Below are 18,715 nucleotides of genomic sequence, written 5' to 3' on the forward strand. Positions count from 1 at the left end.
GATCCACTCTACACTGCCCTTTCACACCTGGACAAAAGGAACACTTATGTGAGAATGCTATTCATTGACTACAGCTCAGCGTTCAACACCATAGTGCCCGCAAAGCTCATCACTAAACTAAGGACCCTGGAATTAAACACCTCCCTCTGCAACTGGATCCTGGACTTCCTGACGGGCCGCCCCCAGGTGGTAAGGGTAGGTAACAACATATCCTCCATATTGATCCTCAACACAGGGGCCCCTTAGGGGTGCGTGCTCAGTCCCCTCCTGTACTCCCTGTTCACTCACGACTGCGTTGCCAAGCACGACTACAACACCATCATTAAGTTAGGCCTGATCACTGACAACGATGTGACAGCCTATAGGGAGGAGGTCAGAGACCTGACTGTGTGGTGCAAGGACAACAACATCTCCCTCAAAGTGATCAAGACAAAGGAGATGATTGTGGACTACAGGAAAAAGAGGACCGAGCACGCCCCCGTTCTCATCGACGGGGCTGTAGTGGAGCAGGTTGAGAGCTTCAAGTCCCTTGGTGTCCACATCACCAACAAACTAACATGGTCCAAGCACACCAAGACAGTCGTGAAGAGGGCACGACAAAACCTATTCCCCCTCAGGAGACTGAAAATATTTGGCATGGGTCCTCAGATCCTCAAAAGGTTTTCGAGAGCATGCTGACGTGTTGCATCACTGCCTGGTATGGCAACCGCTCTGCCTCCGACCCCAAGGCAGAGGGTAGTGCGTACGGCCCAGTACATCACTGGGGCCAAGCTTCCTGCCATCCAGGCCCTCTACACCAGGCGGTGTCAGAGGAAGGCCCTAAAAATTGTCAAAGACTCCAGCCACCCTAGTCATAGACTGTTCTCTCTGCTACTGCACGGCAAGTGGTACCGGAACACCAAGTCTAGGTCCAAGAGGCTTCTAAACAGCTTCTACCCCCCCAAGCCATAAGACTCCTGAACATCTAATCAAATGGCTTCCCAGACTATTTGCATTGCCCCCCCCCCCCCCCCCCCACCCCCACATCGCTGCTACTCTGTTATTATCTGTTATCTGTTATTACCACAATTACCTCAACACCGGTGCCCCCACACATTGACTCTGTATCGGTACCCCCTGTATACAGCCTCCACATTGACTCTGTACCGGTGCCCCCTGTATATTGCCCCGCTATTGTTATTTACTGCTGCTCTTTAATTATTTGTTATTCTTATCTCTTACTTTTGGGGGGGGGGGGGTATTTTCTCAAACTGCATTGTTGGTTAAGGGCTTATAAACAAGTATTTCACTGTACGGTCTACACTTGTTGTATTCGGCGCATGTGACAAATAACATCTGATTTGTAGAGTCTTTCTAAACCACCACCACCAAACACAGAACGCTGCGAGGTGATTACCTTAGAACATCAAATCAAATTGTATTTGTCACATGTTCCCGAATACAACAGGTGTAGACCGTACAGTGAAATGCTGACTTACAAACCCTTAACCAACAATGCAGTTAAGAAAAATACCCCCCCCCAAAAAAAATAAAAATAATAATAATAATAATTAAAGAGCAGCGGTAAAATAACAATAATGTGGCTAAATTCTCACAATCATCATGTTTGATCACCTTGTTCCATTGCCCGTTCACTCCCAGTCAATATAGAAAAGGTGATATACTTATACGAGGCCTAAAACAGAATATCTTACACAATAAACCCCCTTCAAAAAAAAGGAACTCTCAAAAGCCTCCAAATCAGAACAGTCCACCCTCCGTTTTGAAACATATGATTTCAATTTAGTCTGGCTGTGTTTATCCGTGAAGAACAACTTGGCCACAGGGCAAAGCAAACAAAACGGAAACCACAATCTGCTGCTATTTGATAACACCAATTATTGTATTGTTTTGGTGCAATTTTCTGAAGTATGTCGGACATTTCACAACAATTAGTACAAAACTCAAAACAGATCATCAAAAAGTGTTTCAAAACTCTAAGCTCATTTTCAATTGACTAGGTACCACACACAATATCACACAGTCACTTTTTCACCAAACAGTGTTTCATCTAGAAATACGTGTTTCACATTGTAGTACGAGTTCATATAAAGTACTTGCTTTTCACAATGCAATGCTCACATTACTTTAGCTATGATTGTCTTCTCATTTGTTACAGTACATTTTTACACCGAGGTAAAGACCGCTTCATTTTTTACTACCTACTTAATCTGACTGCTCTTAATTGATTATCACCTAACTGTTTGGCAAACCTATAGATTTTAAACTGGTTTGTCTACAACATATTTTGAGACCTACGTAATGAAAATGTATGTCTATAAAGTAAAAACATATAAATTATGATATATACTGGGTACTATTATGATTTTACTTGACAATAAGTTTGTTTTTTTATATAAAAAAAATCTGATATTGACAAGATCAGAAATGTACTGTACGTAACAAATGCATCAGCCCATCCATTATCCATGATGGATACTACAGCTGGCTTGGGTCCATCGAGCCCCACCTCTCCGAGTCCTTTCCAAACGCTCTGCTAAAAAACAACGCTACACGAGGTCACAGGAGAAAAAACAATTCTGAAGCTCCTAATTGGGTCCATTCATTAAAATCCCAATTGAACCAACACCCATCTATTTTTTTGTGACTACCTGGAACGACTATTTGGTTTTGAAGTAATGAAACTAAACCAAATGATTTCAATGTATTTTAATAAACATGACAGTTCATCATTTCTAATAGGCTACATGTCATATTAAACAGCATATAAACACTCTAAATAGGCCAGGAACAAGACCGGGAACATAAGACGAATTATTTAAGCTAATAATAATTTATTATTTGAATAATTTCATGGCTATAGTCTAGAAAGAAATACATTGTGAAGCATTTGCGAGCGCTACACAGTAGGCTGGTACATGAAGCGCTCAGCATTGAAATAACATTTTGTTTTTGTTATATTAAATCATTATAGTCTATAAATTACGCATATAGGCTGTGACTTACTTAGAATTAAATACAATTTTTAAAAAAATCCTTATTAGTGTCTTTGAATTCATTTTTAAGAATTCCTTTTTAGAAAGACGAGTTTGTCCAGAGTCTGTGGCTTCAGGCTCATGTGATGGTGCCTGGAGAGCCGGCCAGCAGGGGAGAATATCCTCTCCACACTTACAGAGCCACTGGGGATGAGAAACACCCTTTTGGCCACTCTTGCCAGAAATGCAGAGTTAAAAAAAAAAATGTTTTCACAGGTAGGCCTAAAGGTTTTTAAGCAAAATAACCCATTTCAAAATGGAAATCTCCATGAAAGTAGGAATGTGCCAGGCCCATTGGGCCAAAATCAATTATGGCCCATAGAATAGATAACAGAACAGAAAATGAGCAAAACTTTTAAGAGAACTGATTTTTTGTTTATACAGTTGAAGTCGGAAGTTTACATACACTTAGGTTGGAGTCATTGAAACTCGTTTTTCAACCACTCCACAAATTCCTTGTTAACAAACTATAGTTTTGGCAAGTCAGTTAGGACATCTACTTTGTGCATGACACAAGTAATTTTTCCAACAATTGTTTACAAACAGATTATTTCACAAATAATTCACTGTATCACAATTCCAGTGGGTCAGACGTTTACATACACTAAGTTGACTGTGCATTTAAACAGCTTGGAAAATTCCAGAAAATTATGGCATGGCTTTAGAAGCTTCTGATAGGCTAATTTACATAATTTGAGTCAATTGGAGGTGTACCTTTGGATGTATTTCAAGGCCTATCTTCAAACTCAGTGGCTCTTTGCTTGACATCATGGAAAAATCAAAAGAAATCAGACAAAATTGGAGCAATTTCCAAACACCTGAAGGTACCACGTTCATCTGTACAAACAATAGTATACAAGTATAAACACCATGGGACCACGCAGCCGTCATACTGCTCAGGATGGAGACGCATTCTGTCTCCTAGAGATGAACGTACTTTGGTGCGAAAAGTGCAAATCAATCCCAGAACAACAGCAAAGGACCTTGTGAAGGTGCTGGAGGAAACAGGTACAAAACTATCTATATCCCCAGTAAAACGAGTCCTATATCGACATAACCTGAAAGGCCGCTCAGCAAGGAAGAAGCCACTGCTCCAAAACCGCCATAAAAAAGCCAGACTACGGTTTGCAACATGGGGACGAAGGTCATACTTTTTGGAGAAATGTCCTCTGGTCTGATGAAACAAAAATAGAACTGTTTGGCCATAATGACCATCATTATGTTTGGAAGAAAAAGAGGGAGGCTTGCAAGCCGAAGAACACCATCCCAACTGTGAAGAACAGGGGTGGCAGCATCATGTTGTGGGGGTGCTTTTCTGCAGGAGGGAGTGGTGCACTTCACAAAATAGATGGCATCATGAGGGAGGAAAATTATGTGGATACATTGAAGCAACATCTTACGACATTTAAAGCTTGGTCGCAAATGGGTCTTCCAAATGGACAATGACCCCAAGCATACTTCCAAAGTTGTAGCAAAATGGCTTAAGGACAACAAAGTCAAGGTATTGGAGTGGCCATCACAAAGCCCTGACCTCAATCCCATAGAAAATTTGTGGGCAAAACTGAAAAATCGTGTGCGAGCAAGGAGGCCTACAAACCTGACTCAGTTACACCAGCTCTGCCAGGAGGAATGGGCCAAAATTCACCCAACTTATTGTGGGAAGCTTGTGGAAGGCTACCCGAAACGTTTGACCCAAGTTAAACAATTTAAAGGCAACGCTATCAAATACTAATTGAGTGTATGTAAACTTCTGACCCACTGGGAATGTGATGAAAGAAATAAAAGCTGAAATAAATCATTCTCTCTACTACTTTTCTGACATTTCACATTCTTAAAATAAAGGGGTGATCCTAACTGACCTAAGACAGGGAATTTTTACATCGATTAAATGTCAGGAATTGTGGAAAAACTGAGTTTAAATGTATTTGGCTAAGGTGTATGTAAACTTCCGACTTCACCTGTAAATACTATTTATCTATCTATTACTATTTTATCTGTCAGTTTCTTTATTAAAATATTTAGTGTACTCCATGACAGTAACTAAAGCAAGGAGCTATAGGCAGCACACAAGTAGACTACAAATGCATCCTGGGCCAGGCAAGAGCTGGTGAAGTGAGTGGTACTGGAGCGAAATGGGAACAGGCAAGAAGGCCTTTGGGAATTTCACTCCACGCTCCAGTCAAATTGGGCACGCTCACATACTCTGCCGGTAGCTGACACCATGTGGGGTCAAGCAACATTAGGAGAGCTAGCTTGGAACTGCTGAAAATAGATTTTTAAAGAACTGATTCTAGCTCTGAAAGTTTCCAAAAAGAGTGGCTGATTATTTCAGGCCCCGTACCATCGTGAGAGATTCAGCAGGCTGCTGGCATTACACATCTGGCTAAAATACTACTGTAGCTCTTTTGGCATAACTTCTATAGATAACTTTGACACTTCCTGGAAACAGAAGATGCACAGGAATGACGGAGTCCATCCAAATCATCTTGACTCCTGGACTCTGTCCACGCATTTTTAAGGTTGCGTTGAGACAACGACTTATCAATGACCCAAGCCCAGTTCAGTTAATCCCTACAATTGTGTCGCTGAGTTGTCATAATGCTCCAGCAAATGTACATTATCCCAGGAGCATTGTGTAAGTAATGTACATTATCCCAGGAGCGTTGGCAATCACAATGAAAGTAACCTAATACATGTACATATTACCTCAAATACCTCGACTAACCGGTGCCCCCGCACATTGACTCTGTACCGGTACCCCCTGTATATAGCCTCCACATTGACTCTGTACCGGTACCCACTGTATATAGCCTCCACATTGACTCTGTACCGGTATCCCCTGTATATAGCCTCCACATTGACTCTGTACCGGTACCCCCTGTATATAGCCTCCACATTGACTCTGTACCGGTATCCCCTGTATATAGCCTCCACATTGACTCTGTACCGTAACACCCTGTATATAGCCTCCACATTGACTCTGTACCGGTACCCCCTGTATATAGCCTCCACATTGACTCTGTACCGGTACCCCCTGTATATAGCCTCCACATTGACTCTGTACCGGTACCCCCTGTATATAGCCTCCACATTGACTCTGTACCGGTACCCACTGTATTTAGCCTCCACATTGACTCTGTACCGTAACACCCTGTATATAGCCTCCACATTGACTCTGTACCGGTACCCCCTGTATATAGCCTCCACATTCACTCTGTACCGGTACCCCCTGTATTTAGCCTCCACATTGACTCTGTACCGGTACCCCCTGTATATAGCCTCCACATTGACTCTGTACCGGTACCCCCTGTATATAGCCTCCACATTCACTCTGTACCGGTACCCCCTGTATATAGCCTCCACATTGACTCTGTACCGGTACCCTCTGTATATAGCCCCGCTATTGTTATTTACTGCTGCTCTTTAATTATTTGTTATTCTTATCTCTTACTTTTTATTTGTGTGGTATTTTCTTAAAACTGCATTGATGGTTAAGGGCTTGTAAATAAGCATTTCACTGTTGTATTCGGCGGATGTGAGTAATACAATTTGATTTGATTTGAATGTCTGTCCCCCTAACTCCCCTGAACTCTCTGTTGATCCTAAAGCTATCATATGAAGTGATAATGTGCCTATGAACCAGAGTTACACTGTTAGCACTGAGGTGGCGTGCACTAGTAGGAAGCCCCCTTTATGCAGCTCACCCTGCACTATCAGCTCCCATATAAATAGCATTGTCATGTCTTCTTCTGATAAACTTCCCAGTAAAGCAATCAAAAAAATGTAGCATTCCAGAAAAGTGGTTAAAATAGACCACATCAACATATGTAGCCTAAGAAATAAGGTTAATGAAGTCAATAACAGATAACATTCATATTCTGACAATCTCTGAAACTCACTTAGATAATACCTTTGATGATACAGTGGTAGCAATACATGGTTATAAGATCTACCGAAAAGACAGAAATGCCAAAGGTGGAGGTGTTGCTGTTTATATTCAGAACCGCATTCCTGTAAAGCTTAGAGAGGATCTCATGTTCAATACTGTTGAAGTAATATGGCTACAGGTTCATCTGCCTCACCTAAAACCCATTCTTTACATTTAATAATGTAACACTGGTCACTTGAATAATGTTTACATACTGTTTTACTCATTTCATATGCATATACTGTATTCTAGTAAGGCCATCCTATTCAGCAATAGCTGTATATAAACTATTCTACAGATATACTACATATTCTATCCACATACTGTCTATAATGTCTATACATCCCATCACATACATATATATATACATATATGTATACACTATATATACATATATATACACACACACACACACACACTACCATTCAAATGTTTGGGGTCACTTAGAAATGTCCTTGTTTTTGAAAGAAAAGCATTTCCCCCCCATTAAAATAACATCAAATTGATCAGAAATACAGTGTAGACATTGTTAATGTTGTAAATGACTATTGTAGCTGGAAACGGCAGATTGTTTTAATGGAATATCTACATAGGCGTACAGAGGCCCATTATCAGCAACCATCACTCCTGTGTTCCAATGGCACGTTGTGTTAGCTAATCAAAGTTTATAATTTTAAAAGGCTAATTGGTCATTAGAAAACCCTTTTGCAATTATGTTAGCACAGAAGCAATAAAACTGGCCTTCTTTAGACTGGTTGAGTATCTGGAGCATCAGCATTTGTGGGTTTGGCTCAAAATGGCCAGAAACAAAGCACTTTCTTCTGAAACTCGTCAGTCTATTCTTGTTCTGAGAAACGAAGGCTATTCGATGCAAGAAATTGTAAAGAAACTGAAGATCTCGTACAACGCTGTGTACTACTCCCTTCACAGAACAGCGCAAACTGGCCCTAACCAGAATAGAAAGAGGAGTGGGAGGCCCCGGTGCACAACTGAGCAAGAGGACAAGTACATTAGAGTGTCTAGTTTGAGAAACAGACGCCTCACAAGTCCTCAACTGGCAGCTTCGTTAAATAGTACCTGCAAAACACCAGTGTCAACGTCAACAGTGAAGAGGCGACTCCGGGATGCTGGCCTTCTAGGCAGAGTTCCTCTGTCCAGTGTCTGTGTTCTTTTGCCCATCTTAATCTTTTATTTTTATTGGCCAGTCTGAGATATGGCTTTTTCTTTTCAACTATGCCTAGAAGGCCAGCATCCCATAATTCATTTGCCAGAATTTTACATAATTATGACATAACATTGAAGGTTGTACAATGTAACAGCAATATTTAGACTTAGGGTTGCCACCCGTTCGATAAAATACGGAACGGTTAAAATAAAAGTGTTCATTGTTCATTCAGTATTGTTGTAATTGTAAGTATTATAATATATATATATATATATATATATATATATATATATATATATATATATATATATAAAAATCTGCCGAATAATTGGTATCAGCTTTTTTTGGTCCTCCAATAATGGGTATCGGTATCGGCGTTGAAAAATCATAAATCGGTCGACCTCTAGTTGTACCGTTTCACACAGAAAACAATGTGATTCTGCAACACATCTTGCATCATCATCATCATCATCATCATCATCATCTGCGTAAAGCTAAGTAAACAAAACAATGAAATCAAATGAATGATGTTTTCTTGTTTTTCCTTTCTGTGTCGGGGCGAAGAAGGATGAAGTCAACATCAGGCAGGGTGAATGATACACCTGGCTTGTAAAAGTTACCCTGTTTACCTCAAACACAGACCAGAGATATTGAGCCAGACAGAAGTACTCACATTCACTCACTTTAACACATGTACGCTCACACACACACACACACTTTGATCCACATGAACCTTGACGAAGCCTAGACCGTGTAATGACCATGCATCACAGAGCAGACAGACACGGAGCCCACCTCAGAGGACAGACATGGAGACCTCCTCAGAGGACAGACACAGACAGAGACACGGAGCCCACCTCAGAGGACAGACACAGAGCCCACCTCAGAGGACAGACACAGAGCCCACCTCAGAGGACAGACACAGACAGAGACACGGAGCCCACCTCAGAGGACAGACACAGACAGAGACACGGAGCCCACCTCAGAGGACAGACATGGAGACCTCCTCAGAGGACAGACACGGACAGAGACACAGAGCCCACCTCAGAGGACAGACACAGAGCCCACCTCAGAGGACAGACACGGACAGAGACACAGAGCCCACCTCAGAGGACAGACACAGAGCCCACCTCAGAGGACAGACACGGACAGAGACACAGAGCCCACCTCAGAGGACAGACACGGAGCCCACCTCAGAGGACAGACACAGAGCCCACCTCAGAGGACAGACACAGAGCCCACCTCAGAGGACAGACACGGACAGAGACACAGAGCCCACCTCAGAGGGACTGTCTCAGTCTATACACTCCTACTAAGGTGGTCAGTCTATACACTCCTACAGAAGCAGGAGCATCAAAACACCCTATCCTCCCATATCCCAAACCCCCCGGTTTCTTTTAACAAGCCGCTGGGCCGGAAACCCATAGTGTTCACTCTCTCTGTGTTCACAGGCCACAGAGAAGAGAGGGGAGAAGAGGAGATGGGAGAAGGGAAAGGGAGGAGAGGAGATGGGAGAAGAGAGGGGAGAAGAGAGGGGAAAAGAGGAGATGGGAGAAGGGAAAGGGAGGAGAGGAGATGGGAGAAGGGAAAGGGAGGAGAGGAGATGGGAGAAGAGAGGGGAGAAGATAGGGGAGAAGAGGAGATGGGAGAAGAGAGGGGAGAAGAGGAGATGGGAGAAGGGAAAGGAAGGAGAGGGGAAGAGAGGAGGAGAAGGAGAGGGGAGGAGGAGGGGAGGTTTCATCATACTCTCTCTCCGCTAGTGGCAGCCCTAAATCAAACGTGTCACGCTCCCGGCGGCTGGGTCTGTGTTTTTCCTCAACCAAACCACAATTACACCCCAGACACACTCAGGCTTTAACCCCATCCAGGGCTTAGCACTAACTCTCTCTCTCTCTGTTTATCTCTCTCTCTCTCTCTCTCTCTCTCTCTCTCTCTCTCTCTCTCTCTCTCTATCTATCTCTCTCTCCATCTATCTCTCTCTCTCCATTTATCTCTCTCTCTCTCTCTCTATTTATCTCTCTCTCCATTTATCTCTCTCTCTCTCTCTGTTTATCTCTCTCTCTCTCTCTATTTATCTCTCTCTCTCTCTATTTATCTCTCTCTCTCTCCATTTATCTCTCTCTCTCCATTTATCTCTCTCTCTCTCTCTCCATTTATCTCTCTCTCTCTCTATTTATCTCTCTCTCTCTCTATTTATCTCTCTCTCTCTCTATTTATCTCTCTCTCTCTCCATTTATCTCTCTCTCTCTATTTATCTCTCTCTCTCTCTCCATTTATCTCTCTCTCTCTCTATTTATCTCTCTCTCTCTCTCTATTTATTTCTCTCTCTCTCTCTCTCTCCATTTATCTCTCTCTCTCTCTCTCTATTTATCTCTCTCTCTCTCCATTTATCTCTCTCTCTCCAGTTCTCTCTCTCTCCAGTTCTCTTTCTCTCTCTCTCTTTCCAATTCTCTCTCTCCTTCCTGTTTTTCTCCCTTCCTTCCATCCTTCCTTCCTTCCTTTCCTTCTACGCTGTGACCAAATTTGGCATCGCCCTCGTTGGTGGTCTCTCGTCTTTCTGAGCGTGTTGTTCTTCAGGGGAAGGGAGTTATGAGGTCGCTGCTACCAGTCCAGGATGGCTACTTGTCAAGATTCACAGTGCACCTGTGTCCAGAAAAACATACATAAATTACTTTCACTCTTAAACATCCTCATAAATGTAACCACAGGTGGATGTGAAGGGAAGATTTATCCCTCTCTTAAGCTCTCCGTTTTTAACAGTTCTGGATGCTTCCCCATGTCTTACCTCAAAGCTTCCTTATTAAACCTCAAACTACCTCCCTGGGTGATGTTAACATATAGGAACTCTACAGGCATAATAATAACAACTCAGAATAAGGTCAGAGGTCAGCTCCCCTCTTCGTAGTCAGTGTCGATAGGGGGGAAGGGAGCAGGTAGCCTAGTGGTTAGGGCGTTGGACTAGTAACCAGCAGGTAGCCTAGTGGTTAGGGTGTTGGACTAGTAACCAGCAGGTAGCCTAGTGGTTAGAGTGTTGGACTAGTAACCAACAGGTAGGCTAGTGGTTAGAGTGTTGGGCTAGTCACCAGCAGGTAACCTAGTGGTTAGAGCTTTGGACTAGTAACCAGCAGGTAGCCTAGTGGTTAGAGTGTTGGACTAGTAACCAGCAGGTAGCCTAGTGGTTAGAGTGTTGGACTAGTAACCAGCAGGTAGCCTAGTGGTTAGAGTGTTGGACTAGTAACTAGCAGGTAGTCTAGTGGTTAGAGCGTTGGACTAGTAACCAGCAGGTAGCCTAGTGGTTAGAGCGTTGGACTAGTAACCAGCAGGTAGCCTAGTGGTTAGAGCGTTGGACTAGTAACCAACAGGTTGCCTAGTGGTTAGAGTGTTGGACTAGTAACCAGCAGGTAGCCTAGTGGTTAGAGCGTTGGAATAGTAACCAGCAGGTAGCCTAGTGGTTAGAGTGTTGGACTAGTAACCAGCAGGTAGCCTAGTGGTTAGAGTGTTGGACTAGTAACCAGCAGGTAGCCTAGTGGTTAGAGTGTTGGACTAGTAACCAGCAGGTAGCCTAGTGGTTAGAGTGTTGGACTAGTAACCAGCAGGTAGCCTAGTGGTTAGAGCGTTGGACTAGTAACCAGCAGGTAGCCTAGTGGTTAGAGTGTTGGACTAGTAACCAGCAGGTAGCCTAGTGGTTAGAGTGTTGGACTAGTAACCAGCAGGTAACCTAGTGGTTAGAGTGTTGGACTAGTAACCAGCAGGTAGCCTAGTGGTTAGAGTGTTGGGATAGTCACCAGCAGGTAACCTAGTGGTTAGAGCGTTGGACTAGTAACCAGCAGGTAGCCTAGTGGTTAGAGTGTTGGACTAGTAACCAGCAGGTAGCCTAGTGGTTAGAGTGTTGGACTAGTAACTAGCAGGTAGTCTAGTGGTTAGAGTGTTGGACTAGAAACCAGCAGGTAGCCTAGTGGTTAGAGTGTTGGACTAGTAACCAGCAGGTAGCCTAGTGGTTAGAGTGTTGGACTTGTAACTAGCAGGTAGCCTAGTGGTTAGAGCGTTGGACTAGTAACCAGCAGGTAGCCTAGTGGTTAAAGTGGTGGGCTAGTAACCAGCAGGTCACCTAGTGGTTAGAGTGGTGGACTAGTAACTAGCAGGTAGCCTAGTGGTTAGAGTGGAGAGGCAGGTAGCCTAGTGGTTAGAGCGTTGGACTAGTAACCAGCAGGTAGCCTAGTGGTTAAAGTGGTGGACTAGTAACCAGCAGGTAGCCTAGTGGTTAAAGCGTTGGACTAGTAACCAGCAGGTAGCCTAGTGGTTAGAGTGTTGGACTAGTAACCAGCAGGTAGCCTAGTGGTTAAAGTGTTGGACTAGTAACCAGCAGGTAGCCTAGTGGTTAGAGCGTTGGATTAGTAACCAGCAGGTAGCCTAGTGGTTAGAGTGTTGGACTAGTAACCAGCAGGTAGCCTAGTGGTTAGAGTGTTGGACTTGTAACTAGCAGGTAGCCTAGTGGTTAGAGCGTTGGACTAGTAACCAGCAGGTAGCCTAGTGGTTAAAGTGGTGGGCTAGTAACCAGCAGGTCACCTAGGGGTTAGAGTGGTGGACTAGTAACTAGCAGGTAGCCTAGTGGTTAGAGTGGGGAGGCAGGTAGCCTAGTGGTTAGAGCGTTGGACTAGTAACCAGCAGGTAGCCTAGTGGTTAAAGTGGTGGACTAGTAACCAGCAGGTAGCCTAGTGGTTAAAGCGTTGGACTAGTAACCAGCAGGTAGCCTAGTGGTTAGAGTGTTGGACTAGTAACCAGCAGGTAGCCTAGTGGTTAAAGTGTTGGACTAGTAACCAGCAGGTAGCCTAGTGGTTAGAGCGTTGGATTAGTAACCAGCAGGTAGCCTAGTGGTTAGAGTGTTGGACTAGTAACCAGCAGGTATCCTAGTGGTTAGAGTGTTGGACTAGTAACCAGCAGGTAGCCTAGTGGTTAGAGCGTTGGACTAGTAACCAGCAGGTAGCCTAGTGGTTAGAGCGTTGGAATAGTAACCAGCAGGTAGCCTAGTGGTTAGAGTGTTGGACTAGTAACCAGCAGGTAGCCTAGTGGTTAGAGTGTTGGACTAGTAACCAGCAGGTAGCCTAGTGGTTAGAGCGTTGGACTAGTAACCAGCAGGTAGCCTAGTGGTTAGAGCGTTGGACTAGTAACCAGCAGGTAGCCTAGTGGTTAGAGTGTTGGACTAGTAACTAGCAGGTAGCCTAGTGGTTAGAGTGGGGAGGCAGGTAGCCTAGTGGTTAGAGCGTTGGACTAGTAACCAGCAAGTAGCCTAGTGGTTAAAGTGGTGGGCTAGTAACCAGCAGGTCACCTAGTGGTTAGAGTGTTGGACTAGTAACTAGCAGGTAGCCTAGTGGTTAGAGTGGGGAGGCAGGTAGCCTAGTGGTTAGAGCGTTGGACTAGTAACCAGCAGGTAGCCTAGTGGTTAGAGCGTTGGACTAGTAACCAGCAGGTAGCCTAGTGGTTAGAGCGTTGGACTAGTAACCAGCAGGTAGCCTAGTGGTTAGAGCGTTGGACTAGTAACCAGCAGGTAGCCTTGTGGTTAGAGCTAGTAACCAGCAGGTAGCCTAGTGGTTCAAGTGTTGGACTAGTAACCAGCAGGTAGCCTAGTGGTTAGAGCGTTGGATTAGTAACCAGCAGGTAGCCTAGTGGTTAGAGTGTTGGACTAGTAACCAGCAGGTATCCTAGTGGTTAGAGTGTTGGACTAGTAACCAGCAGGTAGCCTAGTGGTTAGAGCGTTGGAATAGTAACCAGCAGGTAGCCTAGTGGTTAGAGTGTTGGACTAGTAACCAGCAGGTAGCCTAGTGGTTAGAGCGTTGGACTAGTAACCAGCAGGTAGCCTAGTGGTTAGAGTGTTGGACTAGTAACCAGCAGGTAGCCTAGTGGTTAGAGCGTTGGACTAGTAACCAGCAGGTAACCTAGTGGTTAGAGCGTTGGACTAGTAACCAGCAGGTAGCCTAGTGGTTAGAGCGTTGGACTAGTAACCAGCAGGTAGCCTAGTGGTTAGAGTGTTGGACTAGTAACCAGCAGGTAGCCTAGTGGTTAGAGTGTTGGACTAGTAACCAGCAGGTAGCCTAGTGGTTAGAGTGTTGGACTAGTAACCAGCAGGTAGCCTAGTGGTTAGAGTGTTGGACTAGTAACCAGCAGGTAGCTTAGTGGTTAGAGTGTTGGACTAGTAACCAGCAGGTAGCCTAGTGGTTAGAGCGTTGGACTCGTAACCAGCAGGTAGCCTAGTGGTTAGAGCGTTGGACTAGTAACCAGCAGGTAGCCTAGTGGTTAGAGCGTTGGACTAGTAACCAGCAGGTAGACTAGTGGTTAGAGTGTTGGACTAGTAACCAGCAGGTAGCCTAGTGGTTAGAGCGTTGAGCCAGTAACCAAAAGGTTGCTAGATCAAAACTCCAGAGCTGACAAGGTAAAAATCTGTCCTTCTGCCCCTGAACAAGGCAGTTAACCCCACTGTTCCCCGGTAGACTGTCAATATAAATAAGAATTTGATCTTAGTTACAAAAATATAAAACATTTAAAAGGTGGGAAGTGGGGGTATCGTTCTAGAGCATCAGTGTGTGACATGTCAACATAGGGACGTGATGCTGCGTTGGGTTCAGGGGTCAGACATGCGTATGTATCATTGGTTTGTGATGTTGATGATTTGTTAACGATACAACAGTCTTTCGCTTCAAGGGCCATCTGGCAAACTCTTCTGTCTGCAACTGACCTGGCCAAACAGCAACAGACAGGTTTGTTTATTTGCTAAGCAAACACCTACTGGACCTTAAAACCACTGTAAAACAGTCTGCATGGTTCCTCGTTCTCACGGTCCAGTAGACACATCAGACCCAGTCTGACGATAATTCGATTATAGAACGAAATGTGGGAATGAACACACACAATGGGGGAATGAACACAAACTATGGCTAGCATTCATAATCAAATACACACAATCACTATGACTAGCATTCATAATCAAACACACCAAATCACTATGGCTAGCATTCATAATCAAACACACCCAATCACTATGGCTAGCATTCATAATCAAACACACCCAATCACTATGGCTAGCATTCATAATCAAACACACCCAATCACTATGACTACCATTCATAATCAAACACACCCAATCACTATGACTAGCATTCATAATCAAACACACCCTATCACTTTAACTGGCATTCATAATCAAACACACCCAATCACTATGACTAGCATTCATAATCAAACACACCCTATCACTATGACTAGCATTCATAATCAAACACACCCTATCACTATGACTAGCATTCATAATCAAACACACCCTATCACTATGACTAGCATTCATAATCAAACATACCCTATCACTATAACTGGCATTCATAATCAAACACACCCAATCACTATGACTAGCATTCATAATCAAACACACCCTATCACTATGACTAGCATTCATAATCAAACACACCCTATCACTATGACTAGCATTCATAATCAAACACACCCTATCACTATGACTAGCATTCATTATCAAACACACCCAATCACTATGACTAGCATTCATAATCAAACACACCCTATCACTATGACTAGCATTCATAATCAAACACACACAATCACTATGGCTAGCATTCATAATCAAACACACCCTATCACTATGACTAGCATTCATAATCAAACATACCCTATCACTATGGCTAGCATTCATAATCAAACACACCCAATCACTATGACTAGCATTCATAATCAAACACACCCTATCACTATGGCTAGCATTCATAATCAAACACACACAATCACTATGGCTAGCATTCATAATCAAATCTATTCTTTAACTTTACCTCCGAGTTCCTTTACATTCAAGATGGCGTTTGGGAACGGTACTGCTTTGATGCTGAAGCCTGAGAGAAAGAAAGATATAGGGACAGGGTCAGACTAACACGTAGAAGAAGAGAGACAGAGTCAGACTAACATGTAGAAGAAGAGAGACAGAGTCAGACTAACATGTAGAAGAAGAGACAGAGTCAGACTAACATGTAGAAGAAGAGAGACAGAGTCAGACTAACATGTAGAAGAAGAGACAGTCAGACTAACATGTAGAAGAAGAGACAGAGTCAGACTAACATGTAGAAGAGAGACAGAGTCAGACTAACATGTAGAAGAAGAGAGACAGAGTCAGACTAACATGTAGAAGAAGAGACAGTCAGACTAACATGTAGAAGAAGAGACAGGGTCAGACTAACATGTAGAAGAAGAGACAGAGTCAGACTAACATGTAGAAGAAGAGACAGAGTCAGACTAACATGTAGAAGAAGAGACAGAGTCAGACTAACATGTAGAAGAAGAGACAGAGTCAGACTAACATGTAGAAGAAGAGACAGAGTCAGACTAACATGTAGAAGAAGAGACAGAGTCAGACTAACATGTAGAAGAGACAGAGTCAGACTAACATGTAGAAGAAGAGAGACAGAGTCAGACTAACATGTATAAGAAGAGACAGAGTCAGACTAACATGTAGAAGACGAGAGACAGAGTCAGACTAACATGTAGAAGAAGAGACAGTCAGACTAACATGTAGAAGAAGAGACAGAGTCAGACTAACATGTAGAAGAGAGACAGAGTCAGACTAACATGTAGAAGAAGAGAGACAGAGTCAGACTAACATGTAGAAGAAGAGACAGGGTCAGACTAACATGTAGAAGAAGAGACAGAGTCAGACTAACATGTAGAAGAAGAGACAGAGTCAGACTAACATGTAGAAGAAGAGACAGAGTCAGACTAACATGTAGAAGAAGAGACAGAGTCAGACTAACATGTAGAAGAAGAGACAGAGTCAGACTAACATGTAGAAGAAGAGACAGGGTCAGACTAACATGTAGAAGAAGAGACAGAGTCAGACTAACATGTAGAAGAAGAGACAGAGTCAGACTAACATGTAGAAGAAGAGACAGGGTCAGACTAACATGTAGAAGAAGAGACAGAGTCAGACTAACATGTAGAAGAAGAGACAGAGTCAGACTAACATGTAGAAGAAGAGACAGAGTCAGACTAACATGTAGAAGAAGAGACAGAGTCAGACTAACATGTAGAAGAGAGACAGGGTCAGACTAACATGTAGAAGAAGAGAGACAGAGTCAGACTAACATGTAGAAGAAGAGACAGAGTCAGACTAACATGTAGAAGAAGAGACAGTCAGACTAACACGTAGAAGAAGAGACAGAGTCAGACTAACATGTAGAAGAAGAGACAGAGTCAGACTAACATGTAGAAGAGACAGAGTCAGACTAACATGTAGAAGAAGAGACAGAGTCAGACTAACATGTAGAAGAAGAGACAGAGTCAGACTAACATGTAGAAGAGACAGAGTCAGACTAACATGTAGAAGAGACAGAGTCAGACTAACATGTAGAAGAAGAGACAGAGTCAGACTAACACGTAGAAGAGACAGAGTCAGACTAACATGTAGAAGAAGAGACAGAGTCAGACTAACATGTAGAAGAGACAGAGTCAGACTAACATGTAGAAGAAGAGACAGAGTCAGACTAACACGTAGAAGAAGAGAGACAGAGTCAGACTAACATGTAGAAGAAGAGACAGAGTCAGACTAACATGTAGAAGAAGAGACAGAGTCAGACTAACATGTAGAAGAAGAGACAGAGTCAGACTAACATGTAGAAGAAGAGACAGAGTCAGACTAACATGTAGTAGAAAAGACAGAGTCAGACTAACATGTAGTAGAAGAGACAGAGTCAGACTAACATGTAGAAGAAGAGACAGAGTCAGACTAACATGTAGAAGAAGAGAGACAGAGTCAGACTAACATGTAGAAGAAGAGACAGAGTCAGACTAACATGTAGAAGAAGAGACAGAGTCAGACTAACATGTAGAAGAAGAGACAGAGTCAGACTAACATGTAGAAGAAGAGACAGAGTCAGACTAACATGTAGAAGAAGAGACAGAGTCAGACTAACATGTAGAAGAAGAGACAGAGTCAGACTAACATGTAGAAGAAGAGACAGAGTCAGACTAACATGTAGAAGAAGAGACAGTCAGACTAACACGTAGAAGAAGAGACAGAGTCAGACTAACATGTAGAAGAAGAGACAGAGTCAGACTAACATGTAGAAGAGACAGAGTCAGACTAACATGTAGAAGAAGAGACAGAGTCAGACTAACATGTAGAAGAAGAGACAGAGTCAGACTAACATGTAGAAGAGACAGAGTCAGACTAACATGTAGAAGAGACAGAGTCAGACTAACATGTAGAAGAAGAGACAGAGTCAGACTAACACGTAGAAGAGACAGAGTCAGACTAACATGTAGAAGAAGAGACAGAGTCAGACTAACATGTAGAAGAGACAGAGTCAGACTAACATGTAGAAGAAGAGACAGAGTCAGACTAACACGTAGAAGAAGAGAGACAGAGTCAGACTAACATGTAGAAGAAGAGACAGAGTCAGACTAACATGTAGAAGAAGAGACAGAGTCAGACTAACATGTAGAAGAAGAGACAGAGTCAGACTAACATGTAGAAGAAGAGACAGAGTCAGACTAACATGTAGTAGAAGAGACAGTCAGACTAACATGTAGTAGAAGAGA

The 18,715-nt window shown here is 43.2% G+C and overlaps 1 protein-coding gene across 2 annotated transcripts in view; it reads right to left on the reverse strand.

Moving 5' to 3' along the window:
- Nucleotides 1–18,715, reverse strand: part of arl15a (ADP-ribosylation factor-like 15a) — a 414,801-nt gene that overhangs the window by 293,382 nt on the left and 102,704 nt on the right. For both annotated transcript variants that reach the window (XM_071352106.1, XM_071352105.1), the window contains exon 3: nucleotides 15,958–16,017. In XM_071352106.1, the coding sequence (XP_071208207.1) occupies nucleotides 15,958–16,017 (60 nt within the window). The remainder of the gene's footprint in view (nucleotides 1–15,957; nucleotides 16,018–18,715) is intronic.

The sequence above is a fragment of the Salvelinus alpinus genome, chromosome 19 (assembly GCF_045679555.1).
Source record: "Salvelinus alpinus chromosome 19, SLU_Salpinus.1, whole genome shotgun sequence".
In the NCBI taxonomy this organism is placed as follows: domain Eukaryota; kingdom Metazoa; phylum Chordata; class Actinopteri; order Salmoniformes; family Salmonidae; genus Salvelinus; species Salvelinus alpinus.